This window comes from Talpa europaea, assembly GCF_964194135.1.
Source record: "Talpa europaea genome assembly, chromosome: 16".
Classification (NCBI taxonomy): Eukaryota; Metazoa; Chordata; class Mammalia; order Eulipotyphla; family Talpidae; genus Talpa; species Talpa europaea.
In genome coordinates, this window is record NC_140084.1 from 50,587,269 (window position 1) to 50,610,575 (window position 23,307).

Genomic DNA, 23,307 nt, shown 5'->3' on the forward strand with positions numbered 1-23,307 from the left:
ATGGTACGTAAGCCACCTCAAGATGAAAATATTAATTCATAAAAGAAGGCACTTGGTTCCTCAAAAAGCTTTTCAGTTCTTGAAAAGCAAATCATATGATCACTTCCATGTGGAGAACCAAAAGATATTTGTACACCAAGGTTCAGAGCAGCATTATTCACAAGAGCCAAAAGGTGGAGAAAACCCGGATATCCACGGATATGAATACATGAGCAAAATGTGGCCCATACATATAGTGGAATACTATTCAGCCATCAAAAGGAAGGACATTCTAACATGCGCGACAGCTGAGTTGAAACTTTGGGGCATTATGCTCAGTGGAATTGCCAGACACAGAAAGAGAAGTACTCTATTACTCCACTGATAGGAGGCCCCTAGAATAAGCCAACTCATAGAGACCAAAAGTAGATTAGAAATTACCCGTGAGTGAGGGCAGAGGAAGTGGCAGAGGTTGAGGGGGAGGCGGGCTTGCTACTTAATGGTTATAGGGTGTTTTTTGTGGTCATAAAAAGGTTGTGAAAATATGTAGAGGTAATGGTTGCACAATATGGTGATTATAGCTCTGTGTGCACCGTGTCACTGAACTATATCTTTAAAAATGGTTAACATGATATTTTTTATGCTGTAGATCTAATTAACACAATTAGAAAATACCACCCTAGAAAACTAATTTATTTATTTATTTTAGAAGATTTATTTATTTATTTATACAAGCACTGGGTACAGTCAGAGGCACGGGAGGGTGAGAGAATTCACCAGAGCCAGAGCGGGGAGCAGAGCAGGCAGAAGGACCGAGGTACACTGCTGAGGGGAGCAGCGGGCGGCAGGAGAGGTCTGCGCGCCATGTGGGATCCTCGCCGGGTGGCCGGGGATTGAACCAGCATTGCAGAGGCTGCGGGCAGCTTCGCAACCCAGCGCTCAACCGCTGCGCCACCGGGGAGGCCCTTAGAAAACTGTTTTAAAAAGGAAGGACTTGTAAACCCATCACACCTTGATTTATCTGTGCTCCCCCCACAGAGAAGGAAAGAACATGGCTTCCTCACAGCAGGCCGCCTGAGTCTGGCTCTGTTTTCTTCCAGGGGACCTTCCCCTTCCTGCTATATTTGCCAAACCCAGTTCTCCGATTCCCTGGAATGAGCCTGTGACGATCCTGTGCCGGGGAACTAACTTATCTTACCTGTACCAGCTGGACATGCTGAGGAACTCCACATACACACAGGTGGAGAGGAAACTGGTATTGCAGGAGGAGGCCGAATTCACCATTAACCACATGGATGCCAGCACCGCGGGGCGTTACCAGTGCCGCTACAGGGTAAAGACCGGCTGGTCCCCTCACAGCAGAGCCTTGGACCTGGTGGTGACAGGTGAGGGACAGTCAAGGCCCCGGCCCTCAGGATGGGCTTTTATTATTATTATTCTTTTTTTTTTTATAGATACTCTTTTTTTGTTTGTTTGTTTATTTATTTATATATTTATACAAGCACTGGGTACAGTCAGAAGCGCGGGAGGGTGAGAGGATTCACCAGAGCCAGAGCGGGGAGCAGAGCAGGCAGAAGGACCGAAGGACACTGCTGAGGGGAGCAGCGGGCAGCAGGAGAGGTCTGGGCGCCCTGTGGGACCCTCCTCCGGTGGCCGGGGAGCAGCTGGGGATCGAACTGGCGCTGCAGAGGCTGCTGGCAGCTTCGCAACCCAGCGCTCAACAGCTGCGCCACCGGGGAGGCCCTATTATTATTATTCTTTGATGGACTGTTTTCGAAGAATTCGAGACTTACGGGAAAATTGAGTGACTGCAACGCAGCACCCCCTTTACCCAGCACCCCGCATGGCACGTTCCTTACCACTAATGAACCAATGGCCCATCGTGCATTTGGAATTCCTCAGTTTTTACCAAACATCCTCTCTCTACTCCAGACGCCATCCCGCATGTAGCTTCCGTGGCCCTTCAGGCTCGTCCTGGCCGTGGAGGGTGCAGAGCTATCTCTGTGAAAGAGCAGAGGCCGCAGCCATGAGCAGGTGCCATCTTCCCACCCCACTCGCATGCAGCCCCGTGGACTACAAATCCCAGCCCGCCATGAGCCAGACTCCTGCGTGGGGGTGCTGGGGAGGATGAGGCGGGCATGTGAATGCAAGTGGGATGGAGGAAGGGAGGAGACACAGGAGAGGAGACCCATGGGTGCGAGACACAGCGAGGCTGCTCCTGGCCCATGGCCAGGCACTATCTCCGCCCCACGGTAGCTTGGGTGGTACTTTATGAATGCTGAGTCTCTCCGTCTCTCCTCCTGCCCCAGCTCTCTGGGATCTGTTTCCTCCCACTTTTGTGGTTCCCCTCACGACAGTGCCTTGGATTTGTGGCAAGCTTTTGAGCTTCGGTGACTGGACATTTGCCACAAATCTGAGGACATGCCCAATTTGGACTTTTACTGTCAACTGTTTTTTGAAATCCTTTCTTCTCTCTCTCTCTGCACACCAAGTCTTAAAAGTCTTTCACACTAACAGTGTGATTTCTTGCCTTGGTGCATGTGGACAACTGGGCCCTGTTTAGAGCATGCACCCCTTAATAGTTTGGGGTCCCTGGGTGCTCCTTGGTCACACTCACAGATATTTCTCAGACTTTCCTTGTCTTTGATGACATGGGCCATTTTGGAGAGTGCTCGCCAGATATTTCATAGGCTGTTCCACTAGAGGAAAAGGATGCTTTCCCCGTGACAAGGCAGGAGGCGGGAGGGAGAGACCGGGACACAGCGCTGTGAAGATGGCCCCGGGCTGAGGGGGTACGGTGACTCACCCTCCCTCCGCTCTTCCCAGGTGGAAGGAAATCACTGCATTTTGCCTGTATCAATGCAGTAGGGACTTACCTGTTTAGCCCTCAGTTTTCAGCTCTATCTTCAAAGAGGCCTGTGTTTCTAGAAGGATGCACCTTAGACTCCAGCTTCTTTGACCTGTGACTTTCCTTTCACCTAATGTCTCTTCCTTCAGTCCCTAACGTAGTCCCCAAGCCCTCTGGATACCACACTCCCCTTCCCTAGTCCATGTCTTGTGATATTTTGATGTCTAGGAATTATATGCATTTGGTCTCTGCCCCCACTTCAAGCACAGAGCCCCCAAAGCCCTTGGAATCTCCTAAATGATCAAAGCTATCAAGGTGCTGTGATAACCCTCACAAATCCCTTCAGCCATACCTGAGTTCAAGACTTTTAGAAAGCACCTAAGGGAAGGGTCAGGTCTTTAGGAGAATAGACCAAGAATGGTGGGAGGGGGGCTGAGACTGTCCGTCGCACCCCCAGCCCCTGGGGAGGCCCGAGATTGAATTCAGTTACAAAGATCTTGCCTCTGTCACTAAACCTCCATTAAACCCGAAAGGGTGGGGTTTGGAGAGCAATCAGCTGGGGAACACAGGGAGGTGCTGGGAATAGTGGGGTGCTGGAGAAGGCACGGAAGCCCAGTGCCCTTCCCCCAGCTCATCCCACGCACCCCTCCATCTGGCTATTCCTGGCTTGTATCCTTTTTGTAATAAACTGGCCATCTAGCCGGTGAGATCTTTTTCTGAGTCCTGCGAGGCCCTCCAACAATGAGCTGAACCCCAGGAGGGAGTCATGGCCACCTCTGAGTTAATACTGACCCTCAGGAGCACAGAGACACGTGGACTTGGGGTTGGCAGCAAAGGTGGGTGGGGTCAGTCCGGTATGACTGGGCCTGGCCCCTGTGGTTTCCGACGTCCTGACCGCGTCAGAACTGGGTAGGTGTCGGACGTCCCACTGGGCTCTCCAGGTACTTGGTGACGTGGGAAAGGAAAACAACCCCCTGGTAACTGGGAGTAGAATCCCGCAGCTCTTCTGGCGTGAGAGACCAGGGCTGCTCTCCCTCTAAGGTGGGGCCCCCATCTGAGCCCCGCAGGCTGTTTACTGGCACACCCCATCTGGAATGGACTCGGCTCCCACTCCTCCGGGACGCAGACGTCAGCACCGACCCTCGGAGCACAGAGCCCGCGCCAGCAGGGGGATAAAGGCAGTGGGAGCACCGAGCTGACGCTCCCCCATTCCTTTCCAGGCTCACACGAAAAGCCCCGCCTGGCGCCGGGCCAGCGCCTTGTGGTGAAGCTGGGAGAGACCGTCCCCCTCCAGTGCTGCTCGGAGCACAGCCTGTTCGACGGGTTCTCGCTGACCGCGGACAACGGGCGCACTCTGGCCCCGTGCCGGCATGATGGACACCAGAGCCTCTTCACCCTGGGGCCCGTGGACGCCGGCTTCTCAGGGAACTACAGCTGCTACGGTTGGCACAACAACACCCCTTATGTGTGGTCGGCCCCCAGCAATGCCCTGGAGCTCGTGGTCACAGGTAGGTGCTCCCAGCCCTCATGGTCATTGGTTGGGGCCCCCCAGCCCTCGTGGCCATAGGTAGGCATGCCCCAGCCCTCATGGTCACTGGTTGGTGCTCCCCAGCCAACCTCCGGGGTCCTCCTGAAGGCAGAATTGAGCACAGCCAATGACTGTTCTTCTCCTGTCATTTGTGTCCCTTGGCCGCACACCATGAACCAAGATTACACCGTGGAAAATCTGATCCGAATGGGCACGTCCGGGCTGGTCCTCGTGGCTCTCTTGGCCCTACTGGCCGAATTCTGGCACAGCCGGCAGGTGCCAGGCGGGGGAGACGGCAAACACCAGAGTAAACAGACACACCAGGCAGCGTGGAGCTCTGAAGGAGCCCCCACCGGCCACAGTGGGCACTGGGCCCCGAAGCAGACGTGACCCAGCACGTCTGGAGTCCTGACGAGCCGCATGGAGACTGCAAAGGGCAGAGAGTCACCCACAGGGTCACTGAGCTCGTTTTCAAGCCAATCGATTATTACTTTATCATGTGAAGCTGATGTATTTGCCCCCCACCTGCCTGGACATTGGTGATAAAACCCTCGCTGTGTAGTCTCGGCTTTGTTCATTTCCTGCCATAAAAGCACGAAGCGTTCTCCAGTGTCCCGCTCACCGTTCTGTACCCTTCTGCTCCCGGAGTTCTTACTCAGAACTCAGCTTTGCTCCTCCTTGAGACCTTAAGGCTTAAGATTCCACTAGCGATTAATACTAATAATTAATGATGGATACTGTGCCCTCAGCACTCCATATAGCGATGGCACGTGTGTGCTTCTAGCTTTCCCCGTGTTGACATGTGTATGACACATGCTAGCCCCGTTGCTAAGAGGACCCTGTTCTTCCGACACTGATACCCTTGAAAATGTCTCTTTCCTCCAATGCAAAGGAAAGAGATTTCTGGAAACAGTCCAACTAGCGCCTCCAAGGGTTGTCTCAGCCCTCTGAGCTCCGTAGTCTGCCGGCTCATCGTGAGGTCTAGAAAACATAAAATACTGTGGAATTGTGAGTAAATAAGTGTAGGAAGGAACATTAGTGGCCAGATCAGGTGAGACCAAGCGAAGCCCCACCTCTGAGGAGGGCCCAGAGGCGCTCTGCCTGCTGGGGAGAAAGCTGGCCTTCTCGAACCTTCTAGGTCCATTGTGACCGCAAGGCAATTACATGGACACAAGACAGATCACAAGAGAAAAGACTAATTTAATCACATCACACGGTGGAGCCCAGAGCAGGGAACCTGTCACCTGTCGGCCCAGTGAGCTTATGGGGCCTAAGAAAAGGGGCAGTAGCCTTGGGGAGGAAAAGGCACCTTTCCTCCCTGCCTCCCTCCCTCCCTCTCTCCTTGCCTCCCTTTTGCTGTCTGGAATACAAGCCAGGTTGAGTATTTCAAAAAGAGTAACTCCCTGTTGACCGGGTGGGGAAGGTTTTGACTTGGACTGGTGAGAAGAGGAAGCTCAGAGGCGGTTCCTCCGCCAGCGCAAGCCCCTGCTTCTACATATTGAGACCTAAAATATTTCCGACACATTTTTACCTTGAGAACCTGCACTTCTTGCCCTAGAGCAGCAATGGGCTGTCTGGAAGGGGCTATCTGGATTGTCCGTCTTACTTGGGGATGAAGAAGACTATAATTTGATATTAATTTCTTGTACCTTAGAACACCCCGTAGACAAGAATAAACTAAAGAATTTGGTATTGGGGTCACAGGTAAGGAGGTGGTAAGTTCTGTAACTTTCCATTCCTGGGAATGACCACGTTGACCTATGTCAGCACCTGAGCTGGCGCCTCGATACTCTCTCATTAAATGCTGCACCTCCGAGGCTGGAGTTGCTGTTTGCTGGTGTTGAACAGAAACCCCCAAGTCCGGGAACGACTGGCCTGGGGAGGTGTGAGGGGCGGGAGCACAATGGCTGGTGGAGTAAAGGCGCTGACGATGGAAAGGATGCCTGTGCCCGGGCAGCCCTTGAGGCCACGCTGGGGAGCCCCAGCTCCACGCCGCACCCACATCGGTGTCAGCCTTTGCCCATCACACGTCCCTGGCGCTCTCGGGGTGGGGCGGCGGGCACAGGCGTTGGGCCCGGCATGTGAATTCACACGCTCACAGCGTAGCCCCGCGCCGCTCAGGAACGCGTCGGTGACACAAATCATGACGCAAGCCCGCGCTCGCTCCATGAAAACGCAACAGTCGCGTGTTGGTGGATGACAGGGGACATAGAGGGTGGCGGCCCCCAGGTGGGGCCTGTGCGTCGTCTCCCTGTTTCCACGGAGCAGTGGCCGCTCCTACAGGCTGTCAAACCTCTTGCGTGACCCCTGCACAGAAAGGAAGGGCGCAGTGGAGACAGAGACCAGACTGGGAAGGAAATAATCTCGTGGCCACACTGATAAAGGGAGTTTTTGGTTTTTGGTTTTTGGTTTTTTTTTTTTTTTTTTTTTTTTTTTTTTCAGGAAAGTCCTGGGTGATGAAAGACTGGTTTGCAGTAAGAGGACAAGCCGCACTTGCGAGCGCTCTTGGGATTGCAGAGGGAGTTTGGCACTTTCAGTGCCGCCTCTGGGGCGTCCGCTAAATTCCAGGCCGTGTCCCTGAGTTTCCCGCAGCGTGTCCTTCTTTCTGGGTACCAGAGATGTCACAGCCTCAAGGTCAGATCTGCGCTCCCACCATGCCCACCACACAGCTTGGCCTCTGTCCAGGGCTCTTTGTTTCCAGAACCTTCCTCATTCCTTTCTCGAAGCCCTCTGGGCGCCCCTCTGAGTCCTCCTCCGGCTAAGCCAGTCTTCAACCAGGAGACTCACGAGGGCCAGCAGCACCAGGCACCCCAGGCCGACCCGAATGAGGTTCCGGGTGTTGTGGCTCCAGAGGGCGAGTTCTGGGGCCAGAAGAACGTTAGCACGGCGGGCACTCCCTCGCCCCCCTCCCGCCCGCCCTCCCGTCTAGATCTTAGCTCCTCCAGAGCTCCCTGCTTACCTCCCTGGAGCCCTGGCTCTGTCGGTAAAAAGTAGGTGTCCGAAGAGTCTGCAGGTGGCGGGGGAGGAGAAGGTGGGAGGGAAAGAGATGGTTCGTTCTCCTCCAGGCGCCGCCTCCTTCCCTCAGACCCACCCCATGACATCGTAGTGTTTCAGGGTCCCGACCCCCCACTTCAGGTCCTAGCAGCTTCTGACAGGAAGAGAGAGGCGTCAAAAGGCAGCTGACCCGAGGAAGAACTCCGCTCCGGGGCTAAGAAGCGCGTGTCTTCATGCCAGCCACCCCTTCGCCGAGCCTCAGTCTCCTCCCGGAGGCAACGAACGCCATTTCTTCTCTTCCCCACGGGCCCCACCAGCCCGCAGCAGCTCCTCTCTGCCATCGCCTCCAGCCTCCCGGCCTCCCTGCTGTCCCTCTGTTCCTCCGGCCCTCCCGTCGGGCGCGTGCGGGGAGCGCCCCCCTCCCTGGGGTCTTTCCCAGAGTCACGAGGCTAACGCCTCAGCCTTTCCACTCCTTGCCAGGGGTCCCCCTCTCGGTAGGGTCCCTTGGGAGAACTCCATCTAGGTGCTCCCCCCACTAGATCACCTTCATCCCGTTACATCTGTCCTCCCTTTCCACACCCTCACCTCCTCCTCCTGAGCTCTGGGGCTGATTTCTCTATCCTGCTTTTGCCTCTGCTAGAAAACGAAGGCCACAGAGCGAGGACCTGTGTCCGGCTGCCAAGAGGGCTCCCAATACAGGGTGTTTCGAGCACGCGCCGCCTCACACTCTGGCATCACATGCTGGAGGAGCCGGGTCCCCCCTAGTCTGGAAGAAGGCCCGACTCACCGGGAGGAGAGGTGTCCTCTGGGGGGGCCACGCTGCTGTTGCCGACATCTGGCGAAGGGACGGGAAAAAGTAAGCATGTGGGGTTCCTCTGGTCTCCCCACACGTTCTGTACGCCCTGCCCCGCCCTAAGTCTGACGTCCGCCCTCATGGCCACCCAGGGCTGCTCGGGGATGGGCGTGGGGGACGGCACGGGGGGGGGGGGTGTGACCTCTGCGCCGCCCCCTCGCTGGCTGCAGTTCCCTTGGGCCTCCAGAGAGGACCAGGGGTGCAGTGGGGGCTTGTCACCTGTGACGAGGAGCTCCACAGGCTCGCTGGGGAAAGACCACAGGTGGCTGTTGTAAGAGCCGAAGCATCTGTACGTGCCCCTGTGAGCTGCCGTCACGGGGCCCAAGGGGAACTCGGCCGGGATCTTGCCGTATTTCTGCTGCAGGCGGCTGGCCTTGCCCTCCCTGAGCAGAAAGAACCTGCTTGTTCCTGTCTCCAGGTGGCAAGAGAAGGTCACGTTCTCCCCCGAGGCCACTGCGGGCCCGGGGTGCACGGAGAGGGTGGGTGTGTCATGCATGCCTGTGGGAGAAGGTGGCTGGTAGGTCGAGAGCATCTTGTCCTGGATCCTGTGTCCCCAGCCCCCTGGTTGTCACTTGGGGGATGTCACCCGGGTCCCTTCTAGCTCCTTAACTTGTCCCGGTCACGATCACGTCTGCCCTGTCCCCTCACATCACATCAAGACAGAGACAGGCCCGGCCGTGGCTTCCAGGGTGTTCAAGGGACTCTCCTCCCGGAGTTGTCTCAGGCCAGTGGTTCTGAGTGTGGTCTGAGCACCCGTGGCACCCCGCCCCGGAAGCTTTTACAAATGCAGGTGCCCGGGCCCCACCCCAGGCCTACTGCGTGAGAAATGCAGGCTGGGGCAGCCGTCTGTATTTTTAAAAGTTATTGTCATTTTGAATTGGAGAATACACAGAACACGAAATTTACCAGCCTACTCATTTCTCCTTCGGGAAGTCCCGTTGTTTTACACCCATCTCGGTTGTTGGGGCAGTATTGGGGTCCCCGCGTACATGAGTCCCCGCCACCAAAGAACCCGAGTCCGGCAGACCAAGTGCACTCACACGCCGTACATCCCTCCCAGCCATCGCCCCCAGAACCCTTCACCTCGGGAAACTGAAAATCTGTGCCTTGAGATTCTAACTTCTCCCACCCCACCAACCATCACCCCTCGTTGTGGGCCTGCCTCTCCACAGCGAACCCCACTCCGTCCTCTGGAGCCCACCCTTCCCCTGGATGTCCGCACATGGGTGGACACAGGGGTCTCCCCACCTTCAGCCTACTGCGACAGAGCTGCCACAGACATGGGGTGCTGCATCCCCACAGGCCTCTTGACATCCCGATATTTGCTGGCATTGAGAATCACCTTCCTCCGCCCAGGGAGCCCCGACCCCAGAGGGTCTGGCCTCCCACTCAAGTCAGCTCGGTTCTGCTTCTCTCCCCGGCCATGCTTGCCTCCTCGCGGCCACCTGAGCGAGCCCTTTGCCCTTCAGCTCGGGTCTGTCTTGTCCGGATGGCTCACAGATGCGCTGGGAAGTCAGTTGGTGCCTCCCCAGCAGGGCCCTCAGCCGGTGCTCGTGGGCCCAGGCTGAGACAAAGCCCGGAGGCCCCAGCCGCATCCTGGGAGGGCTCTGGCGGCCGCCCCAGGCTCGGAGTCCCTCTGCCATGGTCTCCATGGAGACAGCCCCCAGCCCCCCACCCAGCAACATGCCCCCTCATCCACAGCAACCCCCTCTCGTGCAAACATCCCTCTAGAGGCTTGCCCGGAGAACCCGGCTGAGGGCAAATCTTTGTTGACAGAGACAACTTTCTCGAGACAAGCCCCAGGAAAGCGAGCGAGCCACGTGCACGGCCAGCAGTGTCTGAGCCAGGCCGGGAGCTGGCGCCGGGGTCAGGCCGAGGAGCTGCATGGGCAGCAGGGCGAGAGTACGGTTACCTGTCATCACCAGATCCAGCGCGTCACTGGGCTCTGACCAGAGCCCCCCGCTTTGATAGGCGCAGCTGTATTTCCCCGCGGTGCCTAAGGTCATGGCCGGGATGTCAAATCTGACTCTGACCCTCACTTCAGGCGGGCTGGGTCGCACTGAGGCGGAGAGCTGTCCCTCGAAGTGCAGCTGGTACTCCACGGCCTCATGAGCTCCCCGGCACCAGAGGGCCACTGGCTTTCCCCAGGGGATCTTGAAATCGGGCTCGGCCCAGATGGTGGGTTTGGGGACCGTCTCTGGAAGGGAATCAGAGTCTGGAGCTCCAGATTGGGCCCTTCCCAAATGAATCCCCACCAGCCCCTGCCTCTGGCCTTCCTTACCAGCCAGAGGCCCTGCCCCTCAAATTGTTATCAGGGGGATTCTTGGTCTGAACCCAGAAGGGTGACTCTGGGGCTTTGTGGGAAGGACTCACGCGTCTGGGTGCTGATCCTCTGGCTCAGGGGCAGGCCTAGAAGTCGGGAATCGTGAGATGCACTGCCCACCGCAGGCGGACCCTGGGTCCCACCTCCCCCCAGGGCAGGACTCACCGATGCAGAGCAGGGCAGTGAGCAGGGAAGGCATGCCGGCACATGTACCAGGCTGGTGTCCAGGCAGGCGGGACTGAGCCCATGGGCCGGAGGCACCCAGGATGTGGTGGGTGAAGCTGCGATGGGGCTTTCACACAGTGCAAGCAGGTAAACAGCTCCCTTCCACCCCTGTCTCTGACCACATCTGTGGGTTAACAAGTCCTCTGCCAATTGTCTGCCCTTCCTGGAACGCATTTCTGGGACAGTTTCTAAATTTTGAAATGTGCACTTTATGTCCAGAAATAGGGAAAAAAATCTGATCATGCAAAAATGTTGCATTTTGACCAAAATGAATGGGAGAAGACATTCACCCACCACACATCAGAGCAGGGGTAAATGCCCCAAATATACAAAGCCACTCATCCAATTCAACAGCAGAAAACATGTTACCCAATTGAAAAAATGGACAAATGAGTTTAATAGACATTTCACTGAAGAAGATCCCAATGGGCCACATGTTTATGAAAAGATGTCTTATCACTTATCATTAGGGAAATACAAATCAAAGCCACAATGAGATTTCACCTCACACTGCTTAGAATGGTGATTATTAAAAAGCTAAGAAATAACAAGATTTGGTGAAGGTGCGGAGAAAGGGAAAGCAAGCTTGTGGATTGGTGGGAACGTAAATTAGTGCAGCCACTCTGGAAAACAGTCTGGAGATCCCCCCCAAAAAAAGTTAAAATACAACTACCATGTGATCCACTAGTCCTACTTCTGTGTACTTACCTGAAGAATATGAAACAAGAATTTAAAAAAAAATTTATTGCAGCACTATTCAACAATGGTAAAGACAGGAAAACAGCCCAAGGGCCTGACACAGATGAATGAAAAAGAAGGTGTGCTAAATACACACTCGGTGGAATACTACTAAGCCATTAAAAAGGATGAAATCTTGCCATGGGCAACAACCTTGGATAGATCTTGAGGGGATGATGCTAGTGAATTAAATCAGAAGGAAAAAGACAAATACTGTATGATTTGACTCATTTGTGGTATATAAAGGGGAAAAAGGCAAATAAAACTAAAACAAAAATAAGCGCTTAGACACTGACAGGAGTATGGTAATGGCCAGTGTGGAAGAAGGGAGAGGCTAGTGGGAGAAGGGCCTGGGCACTTGGTGGTGGGCACTTGGTGGTGGGTGGTGACTGGACACTGGGCAGAATGCATGGTATGATGGACATTGGCCGACGTGAGAAACTATGTGCCTGAAACTGATACAGGGTTGTAAACTAATATTCCCTCAATAACCAGCATCCTTATGCCTGGATAAGCTAATCGGCTCCATCACAATGTAGTGATTACACTATCATCTTCAAAGATTTGTTATAACGTTTCAATAACACTACTTTTAAATACAAAAGTAGATTCTATTTCTTACATAAGTACACTCCTTCAGGCTGTTATAACGCAGAAATTGAAGATTCGATTCTTAAATATTCTACTGTATTTTCAACTCAAAATGTGTCCCTCGTCCTGTTTCTCAAAGGGCCTAAGCCATTTTTGAACCACGAAACAGTATACCAATGTGCACTCCGCCTCATGGTCTATGAGAAAATATCCTTCCCCAATCTGTTATCTTTTCTTTCTTTGGATGTTGCTGACTATTTCCCATTAACTTTCTTCTCTCTGCACATTCAGTTCTACACATTGTGATAAATCCACATAGTCATGCAGCCGACACTACAATCAACACTACAATTTCATCTTCCCATAAAGCATCGGAATTTGTCCTCCTTGTCTGATGCCAGCGTCCCCTGGGTTCAGCCACATTCTTGTAAATAACAGGATTTTCATTCTTTTCTATTGTCTCAATCCTCAGCTACAAATTTCAAAACTCCCCCACTGCAGCCCGCCAGCACCCATCCATTCTACTCATCTAGACAGTCTCCCCCAGAAATGTCCTTATGCCACGTGGAGGGCAGCCATCCCCCTGTGTCTGTAACACCGTCCTCACATGCTATTGTGGAACAGATAATCTAATGTGAGCTGTTGGCTCTTGACGGAGATGCCAGCCTGGACATGGATCCTGGGCAGCTTCTAGCTAAAGCTCAGCGGCTCAGCTCCTGCTGTGAACAGGGTTGCTCATGGGGCTGCAACTTTCTTGTGTGTCCACATGGAAAGTCTCCAAAGGGTAAAGTGAAACGCTTCTGTTGATTAGATTTTCTGGTTTTTTTCATGATGTGGAGGGCTCTCCCTTGATGTGTGCACAGGAAAGATGGGTGCAGAGGAAGTGGTGGTGACAAGCCAGAGCCGCCCATCAGAGTTTCCGCGTTGACCACACAGAGACAGAGCGGACAGAGGCCTGCACAGGAAGGCCTGCTGTCACCCCCAGCCTGTGCAAACATGTAGCTGCCCGAGCGTGGGAGCGGGCAGCCTCTCTGGAGAGGAGATGAGCAGCTGCCTCCCTGCAGCTGAGCGAGCATCCTGACTTGCCTCTCCCCCATCATGTGTCTTCATTTGCTCATCTTGGTCAGCTTGGACTCCATCCAGAGCACCGGGGAGCTGGCTCCTGGGCCAGGAGAGGCCAGCTGTCCTTCGGGAATGAGGTGGACCAGGGGCAGGGCAGGGTCCCCTGGGATTGTGAGGAAGCGCTGCAAGGCCACCTCAGAAATCCAGGATCAACTAAGGGGCTGGCTGCAGGGAAGCACTTCCTGGGAAACTGGGAGGAAAGTCCTGGCTGATCTCCCCACAGCATGGCCGTCAGTGGGATGGCCTTTAGGGCAGGGCTCAAGCCTCGCCCTCGCGTCCTTTCCTCTCTCCTGACCACAGGCGGCGTCACATAACACAGGGCGGCCTTCTGAGAAACGCGGGGGCGCTTCCAGCAGCCAGCCGGCCCCTGACGTGGTCACCGCAGCAAACCCACCCCCCCCCCGCCCCGCGCCCCGGGGGCTGCACGCTCAGAAGCACGAAGGGAAACGATGCTTCGGGAGATGTGAGGGAGGCAGGAGGCCACCAAGGTCTGGCCGGGGAATGGGGATTTCGAGCCGCCCTCGCGGTGCCTCCTGCCGCCTCGGTCCAAGCGCAGGGCTTTGTGTTTCCGTCATCACGGACACGTCTGCGCCCGCTGCGTCTCCGTCCTTTGTGGCGCTAGTTCTTGCCTCGAATCCCGGGGAACCGTGTTTCCTCGTGAGGCCTGCCCTACTTTGTTTCTTTTTTTTAAAAAAAAAAAAATATTTATTTATGCATACAAGAGCTGGGGTACAGGCCAGGGATATGAGGGCTGAGAGGATTCCCCAGAGACAGAGCGGGGCGCAGAACCCGCAGGCTGACTGAGGCGCACCGCTGAGGGGAGCAGCGGGCGGGCAGGAGGGGTCTGCGCGCCCTGGGGGTCTCCTCCCTGGCCGGGGCTCGAGCTCGTGCTGCAGAGGCTGCGGACAGCTTCACAGGGCGGTGCTTAACCCCTCGCGCCCGCCACCAGGGAGGGCCCTGCTTTGTTTGCTTGTTCGTTTGTTTGCTTGTTCGTAAACCGCCACGACTTCCCTGGCGGCTCCATTTCGCCTGTGTCCGGCCGCTCTGAGGCGCGCGTGGGGCGCCGGCTTCCCGGTGGGGGCGTCTCGGGCCCCGCGCAGGCCTGGGCGCAGCTCCCCAGCGGGCGGGCCGGGACCCCGGGCCTGGCCGGGTGTGCGGGGCGGGGGGGGGGCCCCGCGCGCGGGGTCCGGGCATCGGGGCGCAGGCGTCAGGGCGGAGCCGGGCGGGGCGGGGGGACCGGGACCCTCGGCTTCCCGGGCTCCGCCTCCCGCGGCCGCGGCGCCTGGACGGCGAGTCCCGCCCCACCCTACCTGCGCCAGGTGAGGCCGCGGGGCGCTGGCGGGGCGCGCTGGAGCTGCTCGGCCCGCGACTCGCGCCTGGTCTCGGGTCTGCGGGGGTGTGGGGGGTCGCGGGGGTTGGCGGGGCCGGGGGTCGCGGGCTGGGGGGCGGGGGGCGGGAGGGAACCAGGCCCGCGCCCCGCGGGCTCCAGGCGGGGCCTACGCGCCGCCTCCCGCGGCGACGGGGCGGGAAGGGCGCGGGCAGGAGCCGCGCAGGGGGCTGAGGCCGGGGTCCCCCCGAGAGCGGAACTCATGAGGGCCGCAGGGCCGGGCCCAGAACTTTCGTTCAGGGTTTTCTTCGTAAACGCCGTCCCCCTGTGCACGTCCCCAGGCTTTGCTTTAAAATCCCTGTGATGGACAGGACCCTCGTGCCCGCTCTCGGGGTGTCTGACCGGCCAGTTGGGGGGCCGTAGCCCCGCCCCCCCGCGATGCAGCGCTCACGGGGGGTTCTCCCGCGAAGGACCAGCCTGGGCGCTTGGCGCTGGGGCCAGGTAGGTCGCGCCCTGTGGCTGTGGGGTGTTTGACTGCAGCAGGTGTCAGTGGCGCCCCTGCACCCGGTGAATGCCCCCAAAAGTGTTTCCGGAGACCGGGAGGCAGAGACACCCCCACACACACTGAGAACCAGGGGGCCAGAGGAGATGGGGGGCTGCCCGGGTCCCAGAGCAAGATCTGGGCGCGTTCTCAGGGAGACCCCGAGGGCCGAGATCCAGGATGGCAGGTGCGCCCGCATCCACTTCTAGAACGTTCCCCTGCAGGCTGCCCCCTGCGTGTGATGGAAGGTTCCAGGCCTTGCCTCCCTCTTCTGAGATGTAACGGTCACCATCTCCTGCTTATGAGGGAAGGCTCCCCCTTCGGCACCACTGAAATTGGGGGCGGGGTCATTCTTTGTGGGGGGTGAGCGCCCGTAGACTGGGGTGTTCAGCAGCCTCCCCGTCTCCACCCGCTTGGATGCCTGGAGCGCCCCCTGGCGGCAACAATGATGCATTGCCCAGGGTCGGCCAATCTCCGTCCTCAGTCAACTCTGCTGTTTTGTCCCCAGATTCCCTAAGACTTTCATTTCTGCACAAAGGGAGCTGCCATACAAGCCTCAGGCATTACAGCCCCATGGACGTTGGTTTCAAGACTCGGTTGGCTTCTTCGAGGCTATACCAGATCAGGCCGTGACTCTTCTCCTTGTGTTTATTGATACAATAATAGGACTTTTGCTGGACCATTTACACGTTTCAGCCAAAATGTATTTAATATATTCAGCAGAAGGGCCTAACCCAGATTTTTCAAGCTGTATGTTTTCATGGGAGATACGACGAGACAATATAGAAGATAGGAGAGAGACAGTCTATAAAGAAGACTAAATTTTTCCCCAAAAGTTCTGAATCCTGAGCAGCATTGAAAGGTAAAGCAAATAAAATGAGAAATAAACAAAAAGAAATGTATGCCTAAACAGGACAGTTCCCAAAAAGAAGTTCTAAAGAAAAGGAACTGTGTTGACAACAGCCAGAATGCCAGGAATGACTGGCTACAAGACGTGGTGGTCAGACCCAGCACAGATGCGTCCACAGTGAGGACCAAGCCCCAACCCAGGGCAGAGAGGCATGAGAAGTGGCCGCTGTCAGTTGTGTGCCAGGCAAGTTATTCTTTTTTTAAATTTTTATTTATTTTTTATATATTTTTTATTTTTTACATCATTGTTCATTTTTAAACAATATTTGCTTTTCCCCACCCCCTCAGGTCTAGTCCCCATAGAGTTTCCTTCCCCAGTGCACCTGTGCACCATCACCTCAGTCCCCTGTGCTCCTCCCTTCCCTCCTCTGATCCCTCTCCCGCCTCCTCCCCTGCAGGATGTCTCTGATTTATAATTGTCCGTTTTTGCTTTGTTGTGTTTCTGTACTGTTTTCATTTTTTTACACTGATGCCTTATTTGGTTCCCCTATATGCCTGCTATAAGTGAAACCATCCGATATTTTCCTTTTTCCTTCTGGCTTATTTCACTGAGCATCATTCCTTCTAGAGCCATCCACGTTGCTGCAAATGGCATGAGTTTATCTTTTTGATTGCTGAATAATATTCCATTGTGTATATGTGCCACATCTTCTTAATCCAATCATCTATTTTTGGGCATTTGTGTTGTTTCCAGGTTTTACCTATTGTAAATAGAGCTGCAGTAAACATAGGGGTACAAGTGTTCTTTTGTTTTGTTTTTTTTTAAGTTATTTTTATTGTGCACTTTAAATCCAACAGTTATTTTTTTTTAAAGATTTATTTATTTATTTATTTATACAAGCACTGGATACAGTCAGAAGCGCGGGAGGGTGAGAGAATTCACCAGAGCCAGAGCGGGGAGCAGAGCAGGCAGAAGGACCAAAGTACACTGCTGAGGGGAGCAGCGGGCGGCAGGAGAGGTCTGCGCGCCATGGGGGACCCTCCTCCGGTGACCGGGGAGCAGCCGGGGATCGAACCAGCGCTGCAGAGGCTTGTGGCAGCTTCACAACCCAGCGCTCAACCGCTGCGCCACTGGGGAGGCCCACAATTATTTTGAATAATATTTTGAATCAATGTTTTTGTGCCCTTTGGGTGGATCCCTAGGAGTGGAATTGCCAGGTCGTATGGTAGCTCCGTTTTTAGTAGACTGAGGAACCTCCAGACAGCTTTCCAGGGTGGTTGGACCAGTTTGCACTCCCACCAGCAGTGTAGGAGACTTCCTTTTTCACCACATCCTCGCCAGTATTTGTTGTTGCTTGTTTTTTTGATATGTGCCGTTCTTACTGGTGTAAGGTGGTATCTCAATGTAGTTTTGATTTGCATTTCTCTGATGATAAGGGCTGTTGAACATTTTTTCATATGCCTCTTGGCCATTTGCATTTCCTCTTTGGAAAAATGTCTTTTAAGTTCTTCTGCCCATTTCTTGACTGGATTGTTTATTTTGTTTTTGTTGAGTCGTGTGAGTTCTTTGTATATCTTTGTCATCAGTCCCTTATCAGTTGACTGGAATGCAAAGATTTTTTTCCCAATCAGTGGGGTGTCTCTCTGTTTTAGTTAATGTCTCTTTTGCTGTGCATAAATTTTTCAGTTTGATGTAATCACAGGTGTTTATCTTTTCCTTGACTTTCTTTGCTTTGGGTGAGGAGTCTTTAAAGATGTTATTACAATGTATGTCTTGTAGTGTTTTATCTATATTTTCTTCTATATATTTTGTGGTTTCAGGTCTTATGTCCAGTTCTTTTATCCATTTTGAGTTGATTTTTGTGCATGGTGAAAGGTAGTGGTTTAGTTTTTTTTTTTTTTTTTGCATGCAGTGGTCCAGTTTTCCCAGCACCATTTATTGAACAAACTGTCCATGTTCCACTGCATATTCTTTGCGTCTTTGTCAAAGATCGGTTGTCCATGTAAGTGTGGTTTTATTTCTGGGCTCTCTATTCGGTTACATTGGTCTGTGCATCTGTTTTTGTTCCAGTACCAAACTGTTTTAATTATTATGGCTTTGTAGTATAGCTTGAAGTTCGGAAGTGTGATACCTCCTTTCTCCTTTGTTTTCAACAATAGGGCTTTGGCTATTCATGTTTTTTTGTGGTTCCATATGAATTTCATCAGTATTTGTTCTATCTTGGAAGAATGTCATTGAGAAATTTATTGGAATAGCGTTGAATCTGTGTATTGCTTTTGATATGATAGACATTTTAATAATGTTAATTCTTCCAATTCATGAGCAGGGGATGTCTTTCCATTTCTTTGTATCTTCTTCTATTCTTTTAACAGTGTTTTATCATTTTCTTTGAATATATCTTTCACCTCTTTTGTTAGGTTTATTCCCAAGTATTTGATTTTTTTTGTTTCAATTATAAAGGGACGGTTTTCTTGATTTCTTCTTCAGATTGTGTATAGGAAGGCTACTGATTTTTGTGTGTTGATTTTTGTATCCTGCTACTTTACTGAACTGGTTGATTATTTTGAGTAGTTTTTCTGTGAAGTTTTTAGGGTTCTCTATGTATATTATCATGTTGTCTGCAAACAGTGATAGTTTTACTTCTTCTTTCCCTATCTGGATTCCTTGTGTGTCTTTCTCTTGTCTTATTGCCCTGGCTAGGACCTCCAGTATTATAGTGAAGAGCAGTGGTGAGAGAGGACATCCTTGTTTTGTTCCTGATCTTAAAGGAAAGGCCTTCAGCTTTTCGCCATTGAGAATAATATTGGCGGTGGGTTTGTCATATATGGCTTTTATCATGTTAAGGTATATTCCTTCAGTCCCGAGAATTTCAAGGGCCTTCATCATAAATGGATGTTGGACTTTGTGGAATGCTTTCTTAGCATCTATTGTTATGATCATATTGTTTTTATTTTTCTCTTTGTTGATGTGTTGTATTACACTGATCGATTTTCATATGTTGAACCATCCTTGTGCCCCTAGTATGAATCCCACTTGATCGTGGTATATTATCCCTTTGATGCATTGTTGGATTCTGTTGGCAAGGGTTTTGTTGAGGAATTTTGCATCAGTGTTCATTAGAGAGATTGGCCTGTAATTTTCTTTCTTTTTTTTTGCTGTCTTTGTTGAGTTTTGGTATTAGTATAATGTTGGCTTCGTAGAACGTATTTGTTAGTATGCCTTCTTCTTCAGTTTTTTGAAAGAGTTTGTGTAGAATAGGCACTAATTCACTGTTGAACATTTGGTAGAATTCATTTGTGGAGCCATCTGGCTCTGGGCTTTTGTTTTTGGGGAGTGCTTTGATTACTGCCTCAGTTTTGCTGCTTGTAATTGGTCTGTTTAGGTGTTCTATTTCTTGTTTGTCCTGCTTTGGATGATTGTATCATTCTAGGAATGTGCCCATCTCTTCTAGGTTGTTGAAGTAGTTTGCATATAAGTGTTATAATAATCTCTGATTATTCTTTTGATTTCTACTGAGTCTGTTGTGATTTCTTCTCTTTCATTTATAATCCTATTTATATGTTTTTTCTCCCATTTTTTTCTTTGTGAGCCTGACTAGAGGTTTGTCTATTTTGTTTATTTTTTTCAAAGAACCAACTTTTGGTTTCATTGATCTTTTGGATTGTTATTTTAATTTCTATTTCTTTTATTTCTGCTTTGATTTTTATTATTTCCTTTCTTCTAGTGGCTTTAGGGGTTTTTCTTGTTCTTTTTCTAGCTCTTTGAGATGTGAGGTTAGGTTGTTTCTTTGAGTTCTTTCTTGTTTCTTGATGTGAGCCTTATTGCTATATATTTTCCTCTTTTTTAAAAAAATACATTTTTTAAAAGATTTATTTACTCATTTACACAAGAAAAGGGGTACAGGCCAGATGCGTGGGAGGGTGAGAGGATTCACCAGAGACAGAGTGGGGAATAGAAATATACTGATGAAATATACTGCTGAGGGGAGCAGCGGGCGCCACAGGAGAGGTCAGCCGCTCCATGTGGGACCCTCGCTGGCCGGCTGGCATCTGGAGCTGGAGAGGCTGTGGACACACAGCACGGTGCTCAACCACCTGTGCCACCAGGGGAGGCCCTATATTTTCCTCTTATTACTGCTTTTGCTGCATCCCATACATTCTGGAAAGTGGTGTGCTCCTTGTCGTTCAACTCAAAGTATTTTTTAATTTTTTCTTTGATATTTTTTCTTTTTTAAAATTTTTTTCTTTTTCTTTTTTTGCAATTTTTTCTTTTTCTCATTAGTCCAGTGGTTTTCCAGTATTGCGTATTTCAATCTCCATGAAGTGGGAGGGTTCCTTGTTTTATTTTTATGATTTATTTCTAGTTTGATCGGAGAAGATAGTTGGAATGATTTTCATCTTCATATATCTGTTGATGTTTGTCTTGTGGCCCAGTATGTGATCGATTTTGGAGAATGATCCGTGTGTGCTTGAGAAAAATGTGTACTCGGATTTTTCTGGGCGCAGTGTCCTATAGATGTCTGTTAAGTCCATGAGTTCTATGTCTTTATTTATTTTTTGTCTCGTTGATCTGTCCATTGGTGAGAGTGGAGTGTTGAAGTCTCCCACTATATATGTATTTTCTTTAATGTCCATTTTCAGAGCTGATAGTAACTGTCTAATATATTTTGGTGCTCCTTCATTTAGTGAGTATATTTTGATGAGTGTTATATCTTCCTGATGTATTGTCCCCTTGGTCATAAATGTAGTGTTCGTCTGTGTCTCTTTTTACTTTTTTTAATTTGAAGTCCATTTCATGTGATGTAAGTATAGCTGTTCCTGCCTTCTTTTTTGGTTCATTTGCTTGTAAGATTGTTTCCCAACTGTTTACTTTCAGTATGTGTTTATCTTTTGTGATTAAATGTGTTTCCTGGAGACAGCAGAAGGATGGATTTTGTTTTTTAATCCAGCGTGCTACTCTGTGTCTTTTTATTGATGAGTTTAATCCATTTACATTTACGTTGACATCTGTATTTGCCATTTTGTTTGTCTTTTTTGTGATTTTGTTCCTTACTTTATTCTGTTCTTCTTGATCATTCCTTTGCTGGTTTTGGCTTTAGCACTTCTTGTACAATTTTTTGGAGTGGGGGTTTAGTTGTAATGAATTTCTGGAGTTTCTGTTTGTCTCAGAAGGTCCTTATTTTTTTTCATAGTGGAAGGAGAGCTTTGCAGGGCAGAGTATTCTTGATTGGCATTTGCTGTGGGCAAGTTATTCTTTAAGACTAAGGTTACAGACAAAAATGGCAGGCAAACCATAGATCTGAGACATACAGCAGAGGAAGGAGGAGGGGTCAGAGCAGGGGAGAAAAGAGAGGTGGTGATGGGAGATTTATGGGAATACATCTGAGGGGAAAAATCAAATATCATTCAAAATGAACAACAATATAAGAAAATTGTCGGGGAGGGGAAGACTAATCTTTAAATAGTATGGAGTTTTCTCAAAATATTAAAAATAGATCTACCAAATGATCCAGCAATTCTATTCCTAGGATTCTGTCCAAGGATACAAAACCACTAACTCAAAGGGATCTCTGCACTCCACTGCTCATGACAGTGCTACTTACACCAGCCAAGTTAAGGAAGCAACTTAAGTGCCCAAGGACAGAGGAGGGGGTGAGGATGTGGCGTGGATATATCGTAGAATACTACTCGGCTGTAAAGAAGACCAACTCTTGCCATTTGTGACAACGTGGATGCAGGTGGAGGGAACGATGCTAAGTGAGATAAGCCAGAAGGACAAAGACAAATGCCAGATGGTTTCACTCATATGTGGAATACAGAGAACAAAAGGAACAGGCAAAACTAATCCAAACAAACCCTTTAAATATGACTGTAGTACTGAGACTACTGGTGAGGGAGGGTGGTGGGGCAGAGCGCAAAGGTGGGGGGGGCCCAGTGGGTGAGAGTGGGGGACTGTGGGTACTCTGGTGGTGAGTGTGGTGTGGTGACATGCACCCCTAATCATATAGTATGTAAACCATCATCACCTCAAAAAAAAGATATTTTTCAAATAATGTTCAGCCTCTAAAAAAATTAGATTTAAAAAGACATCTTTGTCTGATCTAAAAGTTTAGAACATGGGGTTTTGCATCCTTAGGATTATAAACCAGCAGATATGAACTGTTGGGGGCCTCCCTGGTGGCGCAGGCAATTGAGCGCCGCACTGTGAAGCTGTCCGCAGCCTCTGCAGCGCGGGTTCAGTCCCGCCTGACTGGCGAGAATCCCACATGGCATGGCAGACCTCTCCTGTCTCGCTCGCTGCTCCCCTCAGCTGTGTATTTCTTTAATCTGCCTGTTCTGTTCCCTGTTCTCTCTGTTGTGAATCCTCTCACCCTCCCACGCGTCTGGTCTGTACCCCGGATGTTGCATAAATAAATAAATAAATCTTTAAAAAAAAAAAAAAAAGAACTGTTGGGAGTAAACGTCACTGAGTAAAATGTAATCCTGAATCAAAAAGTAAAGAATTTTTTGTTATTTAAGCTTTCCACGTAAATGATTAACTATAGTTAATGTATGTATATTATAATCTGTAATAATTTTACCCTGAAATCATTTTTTAAAGATTTTTATTTATTTATACAAGCACTGGGGTACAGGCCAGAGACACGGGAGGGTGAGAGAATCCACCAGAGCAGAACAGGCAGACAGACCGAAATACACTGCTGAGGGGAGTAGCGGGTGAGACAGGAGAGGTCTGTCATGTCATGTGGGAATCTCCCTGGGCCATGTGGGAATTGAACCGGCGGAGGCTGCGGACAGCTTCACAACGCTGCGCTCAACCCGCTGCGCCACCAGGGAGACCCTCACCCTGAATCATTAACCTTGATGTCATAAATGAGGTTTTCACTTCTCCATGTTAACCTTCTCACAAAGGGGTAATGCAGCTTCCTGCTAAGCATGGTGGAAATACTCAGCGAGGAGTAAGATTATTCAGTCTGTCGGTGCCTGGGGGTCTGTGCGCAGTAATTGGGGACACGGAATTACTGTTTATTTTAAGCTACTGACTGTTTCATGATGTACTTCTCTCTTACGTCCTTGTTAATTTGGGGACCATATGTCCTTTCTCCCCTTAGGTATGGTCACGGAGTTACCTTTAAAGAAAGTCCCCTATGACTTGCCGGCAGTGGGTTGTGAGGAATGTAGGGAAAGGCTGATTTCCATGGCACAGGCATGGGAGGGAGAGCGAGGGAGAAAGGAAGAGGAGAGAGGAGCGCAGTTGGTGGTGGCGTAATGTCGTGTCTGCAGATCTTGACATGTGCGTCTTTATACCGGAAACCTAAGTAACGTTACAAACCCATGTTACGTGAATACTTATCTTTTTTACCTTAAAAGGGACTTTACCTTTTAATA

General features: G+C 51.1%; 2 protein-coding genes across 2 annotated transcripts; one reads left to right on the forward strand and one right to left on the reverse strand.

Moving 5' to 3' along the window:
• On the forward strand, positions 1-4,745 carry LOC311186165 (immunoglobulin alpha Fc receptor-like; the record flags this gene model as incomplete). Its single annotated transcript, XM_084257047.1, has 5 exons — positions 1-7; positions 1,080-1,501; positions 3,769-3,838; positions 4,048-4,335; positions 4,480-4,745. 5 exons carry the CDS (start codon positions 1-3, stop codon positions 4,743-4,745), a joined length of 1,053 nt encoding a protein of 350 aa, XP_084113173.1.
• Positions 4,746-7,064: 2,319 nt separating this feature from the next.
• Positions 7,065-10,724, reverse strand: NCR1 (natural cytotoxicity triggering receptor 1; the record flags this gene model as incomplete). Its single annotated transcript, XM_084257048.1, has 5 exons — positions 7,065-7,216; positions 7,315-7,362; positions 8,137-8,700; positions 10,115-10,399; positions 10,691-10,724. 5 exons carry the CDS (start codon positions 10,722-10,724, stop codon positions 7,065-7,067), a joined length of 1,083 nt encoding a protein of 360 aa, XP_084113174.1.
• Positions 10,725-23,307: the final 12,583 nt, after the last annotated feature.